This window comes from Halichoerus grypus, chromosome 13, assembly GCF_964656455.1.
Source record: "Halichoerus grypus chromosome 13, mHalGry1.hap1.1, whole genome shotgun sequence".
Taxonomy (NCBI): Eukaryota; Metazoa; Chordata; class Mammalia; order Carnivora; family Phocidae; genus Halichoerus; species Halichoerus grypus.
In genome coordinates this window covers 49,117,552-49,132,497 of record NC_135724.1, presented here as the reverse complement: position 1 = coordinate 49,132,497, position 14,946 = coordinate 49,117,552, and the positions used below count along the sequence as shown (strand labels likewise).

Genomic DNA, 14,946 nt, shown 5'->3' with positions numbered 1-14,946 from the left:
GTGTTTCTGAATTAGTTCTTTAATGAACAAATGAATATTACATCTTTGGCACCCGATAATGCTTTGCTGGACTAGTTCTAAGATCCAGAGCAATGAAACAAATTTATTTACACACAAATTTACAGACAATACTGGAATTATGTTCATGTAGGAGAAAGAAACACCTGCTAGTTTCTTTCAAATGGCTGAGCAAAAAATACAAATTATGTATGTGTCTGTATGGACAGAAATAAAGCTAATGTGGCAATATGTTTAAATGTTGAAGTGCTAGCAAAAAAATGCTTCTTTCGGTATTTAAAATAAATAATAGGCTTTAAATATCTGTACAAAGATCGTAAATTCAGGTTAAACTGAATTTTTCATGTAGAATAATATTATATAAACCAACTCCTAAGAAGAAAAAGTAAGAAAAATATAGGTGTTGAATCCTACATAGAATCCTAATAAGCCTATGAAAGACTTATTAAAATATAGTTTATTTTATTTATTCTATTTTTAAAAACATGCTAAGAAAATGTAACGTGTTTGTGTAATACATTAAAACAAAAACAACCCTCCTATACAAAAATTTATAAAAATATTGTGAAAGGAATAAGAACCAAAATATCAGGTATCATAACCCAAACTGAAGAGGGAATACCTTCATGATCTAATCAAACAATTCAACAGGCCACAATAAAGGAAAAAATATAAACTGGACTACATTAAAAATAACAACAGTGAGACCTCCTGTTCATAAGCAGACAGCATTTAAAAATGAAAAGGCAAAACAAAGAGAGGGAGAAAAGAACTACGATACATTTATTTGATAGAGGACTAACACCTAGTGGTTATACAAACCAATAAGAAAAAGGGAAACTATCTAATAAAAAAAAAAGAGGCAAAAGACTTGAACAGCACATCACGAACTGCCCACAAACATGAAAAACCGCTCAATCTTAGACACCAGGGAAATGCAAATTAACCCATAAGGAAATACCATCACACCCCATTAGAATGGCTAAAACATCAATGCTGACAAAACTCAATGGGGACTGAGTATTGTTCTTAAAGAGAAAGCGGAACAACTGGAACTGTCATATGCTCCTGGTGAATGTAAACTGGGGTAGCTACTTTGATATACAGGTATACCCTGGAAATATTGCGGTTTGAGTTCTAGACCACAGAAATAAAGGGAATATCTCAATAAAGTAATCAAATTAATTTTTTGGTTTCCCGGTACATATAAAAGTTACATCTACACTATACTGTATAGCCTATTAAGTGCACAATAGCACTATGCCTTAAAAATGTACATACCCTAATTTTAAAATTTGTTACTGCTAAAAAACACTAACCATTATCTGAGCTTTCAGTGAGTCAATCTTTTGCTGGGGGGAGGGTCTTGCCTCTATGTTTTGGCTGCTGATTGATCACGGTCGTGGTTGCTAACGGTTGCGTGGCTGTAGCAATTTCTTAAAATAAGACAACAATGAAGTTAGCCACATTGATTGATTCTTCCTTTCACGAACGACTTCTCTGTAGCATGAATGCTGTTTTACCCACAGAACTTCTTTCCACACACAGGAGTCAATCCTCTCAAACCCTACCGCTGCTTTCTCAACCAAGTTTATGAAAGATTCTAAATCCGTTATTGTCATTTCAATAATCTTCACAGCATTTTCACCATGCATAGTTTCCCTCTCAAGAAACCACTCTCTTTGCTCATCCATAAGAAGAAACTCTTCATCTGTAAAAATTCTATCAGGAGCTTGCAGCAATTCAGTCACATCTTCAGACTCCACTTCTAATTCTGGTTCTCTTGCTATTTCCACCACATCTGCAGGGACTTCCTCCACTGAAGTCTGGAACCCCTCAGTCATCCATGAGAGCTGGAATCAACTTCTGAATTTCTGGTAATGTTAATATTTTGACTTCTTCCCATGAATCATGAATGTTCTTAATGGCATCTAGAATGGTGAATCCCTTCTAGAAGGCTTTTAATTGACCTTCCCCCGATCCATCAGAACAATTCTGTCTATGGCAGCTATGGCCTTATGAAACATACTTCTTAAATCATAAGACTTGAAAGACAAAATTGCCCTTTGATCCATGGGCTACAGAATGGGTGTTGAGTTAGCAGGCATGAAAACCACATTCAGCTCATTGTACATCTCCATCAGAGCTCTTGGGTGACCAGGTGTATTGTCAATGAGCAGTAATATTTTGAAAGACATCTTTTTTCTGAGCAGTGGGTTTCAGCAGTGGGCTTAAAATACTCAGTCAACTACTTGTAAACAGACGTGGTGTCATCTAGGCTTTGTTGTTCCATTTCTAGAACACAGGCAGAGTAGATCTAGCATAATTCTTCAGGGCCCGAGGATTTTCAGAATGCTAAATGAACATGGCTTCAACTTAAAGTCACCAGCTGCATTAGTCCCTAACAGGAGAGCCAGCCTGTCCTTTGAAGCTCTGAAGTCAGGCACTGACTTCTCCTCTGTAATCGTGAAAAGTCCAAGATGGCATCTTCTTCCAATAGAAGGCTGTTTCATCTACATTGAAAACCTGCTGTTCAGTGTAGTCACCTTCAGTAATGATCTTACTAGATCTTCTGGATCATTTGCTGTAGCTTCTCCATCAGCACTTGCTACTTCACCTTGCACTTTGATGTTATCCTTAAACCTCTGCTAGCTTCAGACTTTTCTCCTGCAGCTTCCTCACCTCTCTCAGCCTTCACAGAATTGAAGAGAGTTAGGGCTTGCTCTGGATTAAGCTTTGGCTTAAAGGGATCTTTTGTGGCTCCTTTGATCTTCTATTCAGACCACTCAAACTTTCTCTGTATCAGCAATAAGGCTGTTTTGGCTTTCTTATCATTCATGTGTTGACTGAAGTAGCACTTTTAATTTCCTTCAAGAACTTTTCCTTTGCATTCACAACATGGCTTACTGTTTGGCACAAGAGGCCTAGCTTTCAGCCTATCATGGCTTTCAACATGCCTTCCTCACTGAGCTTAATCATTTCTAGTTCTTGAGTTAAAGTGAGAGACATGCAACTCTTCCTTTCCCTTGAATACTTAAGCGATCATTGTTGGTAATTGTTAACTGGCCTCATTTCAATATTGTTGTGTCTCAAAGAATAGAGGCCCATGGAGAGAGAGAGAGAGATAGGAGAAAGGCTGACAGGTGGAGCAGTCAAAACATACACAACATTTATCAATTAAGTCTGTGGTCTTTTATGGGTGTGGTTCATGGCACCCCAAAACAATTACAATAGTAACACCAAAGATCACTAATCAGAGATCACTATAAGATAAATATAATAATAATGAAAAAGTTTGAAATATTGCAAGAATTACCAAAATGTGACACAGAGACACGAAATGAACAAATCCTGTTGGAAAATAGTGCTAAAAGTCTTGCTCAATGCAGGGCTGCTGTAAATGTTCAATTTATAAAAAATGCAGTATTATCAAAGTGTTAAAAAGCAATGTACAATAAAACACAGTATGCCTATACTTGGGATATATTTACTGAAGCTAAACATATTCTATGGCTCTGCCACTCCTAAGTGTATACCAACAAAATGCATAGGTATGATTAACAAAAAACATGTACAAGAAAATTCCTATAAATGCTATTCATAATAGCCCCCAAATGGAAATAATTACAGTATACATGTTTTACCACAGAATAAATGATAAACTGCAGTGGTCATACATAATAAACGGAATACCACACAGCAAGAAGAACAAACTATTGCCTATACAACAATACAGACAAATCTCATAAACATAAGGGTAATCAAATAAACCAGACGCAAAAGAGTGTTTACTGCATGATTCTATCCATAAAAAGTTCAAAAACAAGCAATCACTAGCCTCAAATGAGCATCAATAAAAATACTGCAATGGACTAACACATATCAAATATATTAAAATCCAGGAGTTTATAAATATATTAAAAAGTGTCACTGGTCATCTTTGGAGGATGGAGGATACTTTGCTAAAAGGAAAGAATCAAGTATTTAACCTTTCTTTTATAAGCTGTACCTCTATGTAATTATATAAATGATGAGAAATGCTTATTTTTTATAGCAGTATTCCAGGTAACAAATGAATGAGGAATGATAAAAATAGATCATCACAGTTGAAAACTCTTCAATAGACACAGGATCTAAGCAACAATCATTAATGGCTACTAACATCACAAAACAAGACAGCCAGACTTTACCTGCCTCCGGGTGCCTAAATAATACTGCTTACAAGTATTCTTGCCAAAGCCCCACCTGAAATAGATCAAGTCTCTAGAAGTCCCAGCTTCAAGTACCAGAAGGGACAGAGCAACATGGTAATTGACACCAGTAGATGGAATCAGCAAAATTCAGAAGATGTTCAATAGAACAAAAAAAACTAATTTCTTCAAATAACAGCAACAACAAACTACAAAGAATAAAAAAGGGAGGGCGAACCTATAGATAAAAGAAGCCTAAGGGACACATTAATGAAATGCAATGTGCAGACCTTGGTAGGATCCAAATTCAAACAAAATAAATACAAGAACAGCAAGAGATCATGGGACTGCTGGAGAAATGTGAGCACTGACTAGGTATGTTACAATACTGTCATCTTTTTTCCAGGTTTTATAATATTGTGGTTATGTTTTTTAAAGAATCTTCAAGAGATACTGAAATACTTATAAACTAAACAAAGTAATGTCTGAGATTTGCTTCAAAATAATTCAGTGTCAGAGGTCTGGGGTATAAACAAAACAAGACTGGCTGTTAGATGATTACTGAAGCTGGATGCTAGGTACACAGGGGGTCATTATAATATTCTACTATGGTATATGTCTGAAATTTTCCAAATTACAAAGTTAAGGAAGAAATCAACTAAATGGTAGTTTTAAAAAAATCTTTTTAAAATGGTTAATTTAAAAAATTTATCTTTTTGCATTTCAATCTAAGAATCATTAACTTACTAGATGAAGAGCTTACCATTTCATTTAAAATTTTCATTCCTTCAGGACATTTCAATTTTTGTCCACTTGTTTTGTTTAAGCCTCTACATCCTAGACTTTTGGAAGCTAGCTTTTGTCTGTTACAGCAGCCTTCTTGAAATATTAGTCCAGGTGTTGGCATCAAGCCTCAGCCTGTTTTTCTATAGACATGAAGCTAAGAATGCTTTTTCATTTTTAAAGGGTTGTAAAAGGTAAAAAAGAAGAATATGTAACAGAGATATATATGTGCCCCACAATGCCTAAAATATTTACTACCCAATTATGTTTCAGAAGTCATTTCCCATACATACAAAGAAGCTTCTGCCCACTATGTATACATGGAAGACCTTCAACTAAGAAATAATCATGACCTTGTCAGAAGCCCAGCATCACAAACTACGAGAAATTTATACCTGAGGGTCCTGAAATTCCTTATGAACCATAAAAAATTAATGTAGAAACTAAGTTCTTTTTTTACCATGATGCATCTTTGTATGTATATTGAACCTCATGTAAATCATGTGCATTTTTAAATGCATATGAGCTTTGAGTCACATTTAAATAAATTAAAAACTAAGCCATAAAGGGAGCACTGAAAAAGGATAAACATCAACAATAAAGCATGCTATAAATTTTCCTTAATTTCACCAATATCTAAAAATTAGATTCAGTTAAAATCATTTTTGATGAACATACGGATGATGGTCTCTTCCTTGAAAGCAAAAGCACTTCAAAGTTCAGTCATACCCAGATCACAGACTTAAAAAATTTTAAAATTGGAATGATATGTAAGAGTCACCTATTCTAATTTCCTTGGTTTATAGATACAGAAGGCAGATGAAGTGACTTTCACACAGGTAATAAGCTGTATATAAAAAAGCCTAGAGGGGCACCTGGGTGGTGCAGTCAGATTCTTGGTTTCCACTGGGGTCGTGATCTCAGGGTCTTGGGATCCAGCCCTGCCTTGGGTTCCGTGATAAGTGTGGAGTCTGTTTGGGACACTCTCTCCCACTGACCCTCCCCCCCCTGCACTCTGTCTCTTTCTCAAATAAATAAATAAATCTTAAAAAAAAAAAAAAAGCCTAGAGAAGCAATTTAAGGAAGTCAAGTATGAAGCTTTTTTAATACATATAATGAGGTTACTTTCTTGGTTATATTCAGATCTATTTTAAGCCTAGTCCCTGAGAAATAAGATTGCACAACACTCAGCTAAAAACCAACGGGAGATCCTAATTTCCGTTTCCATAGTCACAAAAACTGACCCTAACCTCTCTCCACAGAATTATAGCTAATCATCAAGCCCCATGAGACCCCAAACTATGTTCCCATCCTGTGACTAAGGTTAAAAGGACTACCCCTCCCCCAACCTTCCCCTGAGAGTTCTGGCAACTTCCCTGCATATGTTTTGATTAGGTAGTATGAATGCTGTTGCTAATAGGAACAGAAAAATATGTGAGAAGTTGGTAGAGGCAGGCATCTTTTTGAAAACAATAAACTGATTATATTACCATTACCAAAATTGTTCCTTTACTATTAGTTACATTCAATCTTTTTCCTTTTAGATTCATAAAGACTGCTGATATCTGTAGTCCTAACCTTCCCAAGAACCTAATCCTTTATTCATATTGGGATTCTATTTCTGTAATTGAGTTTCTATTTCTGCCAACGATGTACAAGGAATTCCCAGGTTTCAATAGTGATAATCTTCTCTCTGGATTAGTCCCACTTTGAGTAAGGCTTTTGTGAATTAGGCACGTTTTAAAATTCTCAGTAATCCAGCCATAAAATTGGAAATACCATATTACCGACCTCAGAGGGGTGCCTGTCAGAGTGAAGAACTTACAATGAGATAGAAAAGCAAGCATTATCCTGAAAGAGAAAGAAACCACTTCCAGTTTCACCAAGGTCACTTTCTTTCTTTCTTTTTTTTTTTTTTTTGAGAGAGAGTGCATGTGAGGGGAAAGGTTACAGGGAGAGGGAGAGACAGAATCTCAAGCAGGCTCCAGACCCAGCGCAGAGCCCAACGCAGGGCTCAATCTCATGACCCTGAGATCATGACCTGCGCCAAAATCAAGAGTCAGATGCTTAACGGACTGAGCCACCCAGGCGCCCAAGATCATTTTCTTTGAGAATATGATAAAAAATATATTACTTTACACTTAGAGGGGCGCCTGGGTGGCTCAGTCGTTAAGCGTCTGCCTTCGGCTCAGGTCATGATCTCAGGGTCCTGGGATCGAGCCCTGCACCGGGCTCCCCGCTCAGCGGGAAGCCTGCTTCTCCCTCTCCCACTCCCCCTGCTTGTGTTCCCTCTCTCCCTGTGTCTCTGTCAAATAAATAAAATCTTAAAAAAAAATATATATATATATATATATTATTTACACTTAGAAATGATTAGTATGGTAAATGTTTCTAGCCACATTAAAATTAACTTTTAAAAACTATCTTCCATTGAAAAACAAAATGTGGTATGCACACAGTGGAATATTATTCATCCTTAAAAAGGAAGAAAAATTCTTCTTTCTCTTTAAATTTTAATTTTTTAAACTGAAGTACAATTACAGTGTTAGAATAGTTTCCAGTATATAATATAATGATTCTACAATTCTATACACTACTGTGCTCATTGGTAAGTGTGCTCTTAATCTCCTTCACCTATGTCACTTACCTCCCCCTGGCAACGACCAGTTTGTTCTCTGTATTTAAGTGCCAATTTTTTGTCTGTCTCTTTTTTGTTTCTTAAATTCCACATATGAGTGAAATCATATGGTATTTGTCTTTCTCTGACTGACTTATTTCAATTAGCATTATACCCTCTAGGTCTATTCATCTTGTCACGAATGGCCAAGATCTCATTCTTTTTCATGGCTGAGTAATTATTCCACTGTGTGTGTGTATATATATACACACACACCACATCTTCTTTATCCATTCATCTACGGAGGGACACTTGGGTTACTTCCATATCTTGGCTATTGTAAATGTTGCAATAAACATAGGGGCACATATATCTTTTTCAAATTAGTGTTTTTGTATTCTATGGGTAAATACCAAGTAGTAGAATTACTGGATCATATAATAATTCTCTTTTTTCTTTTCTTTTTTTTTTTTTTTTTAAGATTTATTTTAGAAAGAGAGAGCAAGCATGGGGGAGAGGGAGAGGAAGGGGCAGAGGGAGCCGGAGAGAGAGAATCCCCAGCAGACTGAGCCACCCAGGTGCCCCTAGTAATTCTATTTTTAATTTTTTGAGGAACTTCCACACTGTCTTCCACAGTGTCTGCACCAATTTGCATTCCCACCAAAGGTGGGAGAGGCGCAGGAGGGATCCTTTTTCTCTCCACATCTAAAAAAGAAGAAAATTCTGATACATGTTACGACATGGGTGAATCTTGAAGATATTACGCTAAGGGGAAAAAACAGAGATACAAAAGAATAAATACTGTATGACTCCTCTTTTATGAGACAGTAAAATTAATAGAGTAGGATGGTGGTTACCAGGGGCTGGAAGGAGGGAGAATGGGGAGTTATTATTTAATGGGTATAGAGTTTTAGTTTGGGATGATAAAAAGGTTCTGAAGATGGATAGTAGCGATGGTTGCACACAAATGTGATTGGACTTTATGCCACTGAACTGTACACTTAAAAATGGCTAAAAGAGTAAATTTTATGTTATGTATATTTTACCACAGTAAGAAAAAATATTACCTTGAAGGTCTCCAATCATCTCAGAATCATGACCTCTGTCTCTTCGTTCAGCTTCTAATACAGCTTGCAGCTGGTAATAGTCCTTGTCCGTCTGTGTCTTGGAATTCTCTAAAATTCTATTTCTCTCCTGCAATTCTCTGTTTAGGGACTCTAGCTGACTAACTGACTTACTCATCTCTGTGTGACTCTTCCTTAATCTTACGGCTGTGTCTGATTCTGTTCTAAGTAAGTCATTGGCTTCTTCTAGCTATTAAAAAAAAAGAGCAAGAAAATAGGTTTTTGACCAAAATACCAACTTATTTTAATTAATTATAATTAAAAAAATCTTATTCCAAAAACTCACCTGCTTTTGTAATTGTGCCAGCTTCTCATTAGCAAGCTGTGAATTTTGACTTACTTTCTTTAAGTCTTCCAACTGATCCTTTAATGTAGAAACTAGAAAATGAAGGGGAAAAAAATGTAGAAATTAGAAAGTTACCATAGAGGAAACATATAAATCCCTTTAAAAAAATGAAATTTAGTCTTAGGTCACAGTCAGCTATATTAGGTCCACTCCCAAAGTCAAATTTCATCATGGAAGTACTTATATTTAAATTCAACAATAGAGAATGTAACAGATTTGTTTCCAGTGTTGTAATATTTCAAATTTTTGTATTCCCTTAATAAGGTCAATCTATTAGTGAAACATTATAAACCCAGTTTTATTAGTATTATTTATTTTTTTGAATAGCACAAATCTTTGAAAAGTTCACTATCTGAAAAAATGGATCAAAATTCAAAAGGTACCAAATGGTCTGTGGTGTAGAATATGCCTTCCTCCCTCCATGGTCTCAGTCCCTCTACCTCTCCTCCCCAAGAAACAACTACTACTTAATTCTTACATATTCTTCCTAAGACAGTGTCTATATCTATACCCTAAAACATAAAAACACAAACATTAATATGTTTTCACATGCATTTCTATACACACATACACATATTTAAGCATGTCTAGATAAGCACTCGTTTTAAACAATCTGTACTGTTTTTTTCACTTAAAAGATACATCTTAGACATAATGCTATAAATATCTTGTTTATGTATCAGTGTGCATGTGCACAAGTGCATACATAAAATAAATTCCTAGAAATGAAATCACTGGATCAAAGGGTATAGAAAACTATTTTAAATGTATTTCTAACACTAATATGAAAACACATGAAATTTTAGTTAATAGTTCTCAAATGGCTGCTTGTTAGATAGAAGTGCCTAGAGAGCTTATAAAAAATACCAAGGCCCAGGCCACATGTCTAGATCAATTAAATTAGAATTGCCGGAGCTTAGGCATCAGGAGTCTTTAAAGCTTCCCAAGAGACTCCAAGATGCATGCAAGGATGAAAATCACTCTTCTAGTGTGATTTCTACTGACTTTAATATGTTATACATTTATCCTGGGACATGGGTAATTAGTTCAGAGGTGCCTTAGGATTGTGGCTTCAAAAATGTATCATAGGCCCTAAATTTAAGACAACCTCATGACAAAGACCTTCAAGGACAGTGTTAGAAATTCCAGTGCTTTTCAAAAACTTTAACAATTTACCTTCATTTTCTACATTCCTCCTCTTCTCATTTTCCTGTTCTGCTTTTCTCTGGTACTCATTAATTCTATGCTGTAGCAACATTTTCTCCTTCTCAATCTGAGACACTGTAGATTCTAGGTTTCTTCTTTGATTCCCCTGAAAACATAAGGATACAAGTGACCATTGCAAATTAAACTCTTCATTTATTTAGAGGAATACTGTGTACTTTAAGAATAAAACACACAAAGACTTAAGATGGATTTTTTTTGTTTCAAAATCAGAAAGTACCTGCTAATGACAACTTTCTAAGAATAGAATTAGCTAGCCTTATAAGAAGATAGAATCCCCCTATTCAAACCAGATATGGAAATTTTTCAGATTTTTAAATCCATGAATATAAAAAACAACCTTACAAATCTTATCAGAGAGCTGCTTTATTAGTTTAAGATGACCAGATTGCATTATATTACCAATATTTTGGTTGATTTACAATCCTAAAGATATAAATATTAAAGATAATACTTACACATTTGATAACTAAATGGTATAGAGCTCAAATGGTACCAAATGCTAGTGTGTGCAGTAAGTTCATTAGTCCCCGTGTGTCTCCCTTAATCCTCTTCCTATCTCAACAACAACTTACCTTTTTAAAATGTTCTATGTATCTACCTACCAATGCATATTAAAAAGTAATGAAGAAAATACTTATTTTAGAACATGAAACCACATGAGAGGGGAGAGTTAAAGAAAAAAAATACCCAACCTTCACAACTTAAAAATTTATATTGTTTCTGAGTTACCACTTCCAGCATATCTTGCTTTTGATGCTTCATTTTTATCTTTAAGATTCCACACTGGGAAAACCTCCTTTTACTGCGTTTTTCTGGACTTTCCCATCATCAAGCAAAACTCATGTTTTAAGTAAAATGCTGTTAGATTTAGTAAAATTTGCAGAGATCATCCAAGGTCTTCCCAATTCTAAGATTTTATCATTCTAACTTTTTTTTCATTTTTAAATTTTGAAATAATTATACATTTCAGGAGGTTGCAAAGATAGTACTAAGAGGTTTCATGTACTCTTCCACTCAGTTTCCCCTAACAGATACATTTTATGTAACAATAGTACAGTAACAAAATGGAGGGGTTTAAAGTGTGTGTAGTTCTATGTTATTTCAGCTCATGTGTAGATTCACGTAACCATCACCACCAGTCAAGATACAGAACTGTTTTATCAGCACAACCAACTCCTTCCAGCCAGCCACTACTTACAGCTGCACACATCACCCTTCTCCTACCAGCCATATCCCGGCCTCCATCTGTATAATTTTGTCATTTTTGAGACTGTTATATTAATGGAATCATACAGTATGGACCTTTTGGGACCGGCTTTTTACACTCAATATAATGCCCATGAGATCCATCCAAGTTGTGTTTTACCAATAGTTCATGCCTTTTTGTTGCTGCATAGTACTCAATGTATAGATGTATCAAAGTTGGTTCAACCATTCACCTATGGTAGGACATTTTGATTATTTCTAGTTTTTGGCTATTACAAATAAGGCTACTATGAACAGTAGTATACAGGTTTTTTTAGGATATAAGTTTTCATTTTTTCTGGGATAAATGCCCAATAGTGCAATTGCCGGGTCGCCTGGTAGTTGCATGTTTAGTGTTTGAGGAAACTGCCAAAATACTTTCCAGATTGGCTGTACAATTTTACATTCCCGTCTATAATGTATGAGGGAACCAGTTTCCCTATATTCTTGCCAGTTTTGGTACTGTGCTATTTTTTATTCTACTTGCTCTAATGATTATAAAATGATATCTCATAGTGGTTTTATTTGCATTTCCCTCATGGTTAATGATGTTGAGCATCTTTTCATGTGCTTTTTATCCACTCTGTCTTCTGCCAATTTTCAAATGGGATTATTTGTTTATTTACTGTCGAGCTTTAGAGTTCTTTAAATAGTCTAAATAGATTCCTTTGTGAGATACGTAGTTTGCAAATTTTTTTTTCCAATCTATATCTTGTCATTTCATCTTCTTATCATGGTCTTTCACAGAACAAATACTGTGAATTCTGATGAAGTCCAATTTGTTGAATTATTTTCCTTATGTGGATGTTTGTGGTGTCATGTCTAAGAACTTTTTACCAAGCTGTAAGTCTCAAGGATTTTTCACTTATTTTTTTCCTAAGAGTTTTGTTTTTATGTTCACCTTTAAATATATGACCCATCTTGAGTTAATTTTTACATAAAATGTGAGACTTGAGGTTCATATCTTGGTCTATGAATATCTAATTACTCCAAGCACCACTTGTTAAAAATTGCTTTTGCACCTTTGTAAAAAATCAGTAGGCTGTAAATGAGGGATACCGATCTGTGGTTTTCTTTGTAGTGCTCTCTCGGTGAGATTTGGTTATCTGGGTAATTCTAGTTTCATAAAACTCACTGGGGAGTGTTCCCTTCTTTTATATATCCTGGAACAGATAGTGTAGAAATGGTATTAATTCTCCTTAAAACATTTGGTCAAACTCTCTAATAAAACCACCTGGTTCTGGAGATTAGTTTTTGGGAAACTTTTTTATTTTTATTTTTTTTAAAGACTTATTTGAGAGAGAGAGAGAAAGAGCGTGCACGCGTGCAACCTGGTAGGGGGAGAGGCAGAAGGAGAGAATCTTCAAGCAGACTCCCCACTGAGCATGGAGCCCCACGTGAAGCTCAATCCCACAACCCAGGAGTTTACAACATAAGCCAAAACCAAGAGTTTGCTGCTTAACCATTGAGCCACCCAGGCACCCCTACTTTTTGGGAAATTTTTAAATTATGAATTCACTTCAACAGTTATATAGGGCTATTCAAATAATCTATTTCACATTGTGTGAGTTGTGGTAGTTTGTACTTTTGGAGGAACTAGTCCACAGGCAGAAATAAGGATTTCACACTTACATGTTTAGGATTGTTTGTAGTATTCCTTTATAATCCTTTTGATTATCTGTAGGGACTCTAGTGATATGCCTGCCCTGTTTTATTCCTGATACTGATCATTTATGTCCCCCTTTTTTTTTTATCAATCTTGCTGGAGGTCTGTCAATTTTCCAAACAGCTGGCTTTTTGTTTTCATTGATTTTCTGTATTGTTTTTATTTTCAATTCCACTGATCTCTGCTCTTATCTTTATTTCCCCTTCCTTCTTCTTGCTTTGGGTTTATTTTGCTCTTCTACATTCTTGAGGTAGGAGCTTAGATGACTCATTTGAGCTTTTTCATCTTTTTTAATGTGTGCCTTTAGTGTATAAATTTCCCTTAAGCACTATGTCAGCTGCATCCCACAAATTTTGATGTTTTATTTTTATTGTTCAAGTATTTTTTTAAAGATGAAGAACCATAACTTATTTTATTATTGAGGTATAGTTGACACACAATGTTATGTTAGTTTCAGGTGTACAACACAGCAATTTGACAGTTCTCAATGTAAGTGTAGTCACCACACACATTATTACAATATTACTGGCTATATTCCCTATGCCATACATTTTATCTTCATGATTTATCTTATAACTGGAAGTTTGTACCTCTTAATCCTCTTCACCTACTACTTCACCCATATCCCCAGCAACCATCAGTTTGTTCTCTGTATTTAAGAGTCTGTTTTTTTGTTTTGTTTTCTAGATTCCACATATAAGTGAAATTATATAGTATCTGTCTTTCTCTGTCTGCCTTATTTCACTTAGCATAAAAACCCTCTGAGACCATGTATGGTGTTGCAAATGGCAAGATTTCATTCTTTTTATAAGCCATAACTCTTTAACATAACTTTATGAGGGGGCACCTGGGTGGCTCAGTCTGCTTCTCTCCCTCTCCTTCTGCCCCTCCTCCTGCTCATGCTTTCTCTAATAAACAAATAAATCTTAAAAAAAAACAAACATAAACTTTATAAGACATAATTAACATTCCAACATATTCTTTCACTCCCCTGAAGACTTACTCTTTGACCTATGGATTATTTAGAACTGTGTTGTTTAGTCTCCATATGTTTGCAGATTTGCCCGATATCTGTTAGTCATTCTAGTTTGATTACATTTTGGTCAGAGCCACTCTATGATTTAAAATTTTTTTTTAATTTGTAGAAGTTTGTTCAGGATGTGCTCTATGTTGGTATGTATTCTTTGAGTGCTTGAAAAGAATGTGTATTTTACTGTTGTTGGGTGCAGGGTTCTAGAACTGTTAAAAAGATCTTGTTGGTTGATGGTGTAGGGTTGAGTTCTCCTGTATATTTGCGGATTTTCTGTCTATAGAGTGATAGTGGAGTCTCCAACAGTAATTGTGGATTTGTCTATCTTTTCAGTTTTATCAGCTTTTATTTCACATATTTTGTAGCTCTGCTATTTGGTGGATACAAATTTATGAATGCTACGTCTTCTTAGTGGATTGATCTTAACTTTAATCTAGCATACCAGAATTTTATCTGTTTTTTAGAAATGAAATATCCAAAGCTGAGGATTTGCAAAATGGATTTCTTACATACTTAGAGCTAAATAAGTAGTGCTAAGTACACACTGACCAATGGCAAGTTGGTGAAATATACATATTTGTATTACATGTGTATGTATGTATGTATTTGTATGTATTATATGTATATGCATATCCAAAGCTACAAATGAAAAAAACAAAAAACAAGACATTGACAAATACTATTCCTTAAGAACAGAGAA

The 14,946-nt window shown here is 35.2% G+C and overlaps 1 protein-coding gene across 7 annotated transcripts in view; it reads right to left on the bottom strand.

Annotated features, from left to right (window-relative positions):
• Nucleotides 1-14,946, bottom strand: part of ROCK1 (Rho associated coiled-coil containing protein kinase 1) — a 150,266-nt gene that overhangs the window by 47,559 nt on the left and 87,761 nt on the right. For all 7 annotated transcript variants that reach the window (XR_013443368.1, XR_013443369.1, XM_078060545.1 and 4 more), the window contains 3 exons: nucleotides 10,255-10,390; nucleotides 9,019-9,110; nucleotides 8,676-8,922 (listed from right to left, as the gene is read on the bottom strand). Coding sequence is in view for 5 of the 7 variants with exons in the window: in XM_078060545.1 (XP_077916671.1) it covers nucleotides 8,676-8,922; nucleotides 9,019-9,110; nucleotides 10,255-10,390 (475 nt within the window). In the remaining 2 variants the exon portion in view is untranslated. The remainder of the gene's footprint in view (nucleotides 1-8,675; nucleotides 8,923-9,018; nucleotides 9,111-10,254; nucleotides 10,391-14,946) is intronic.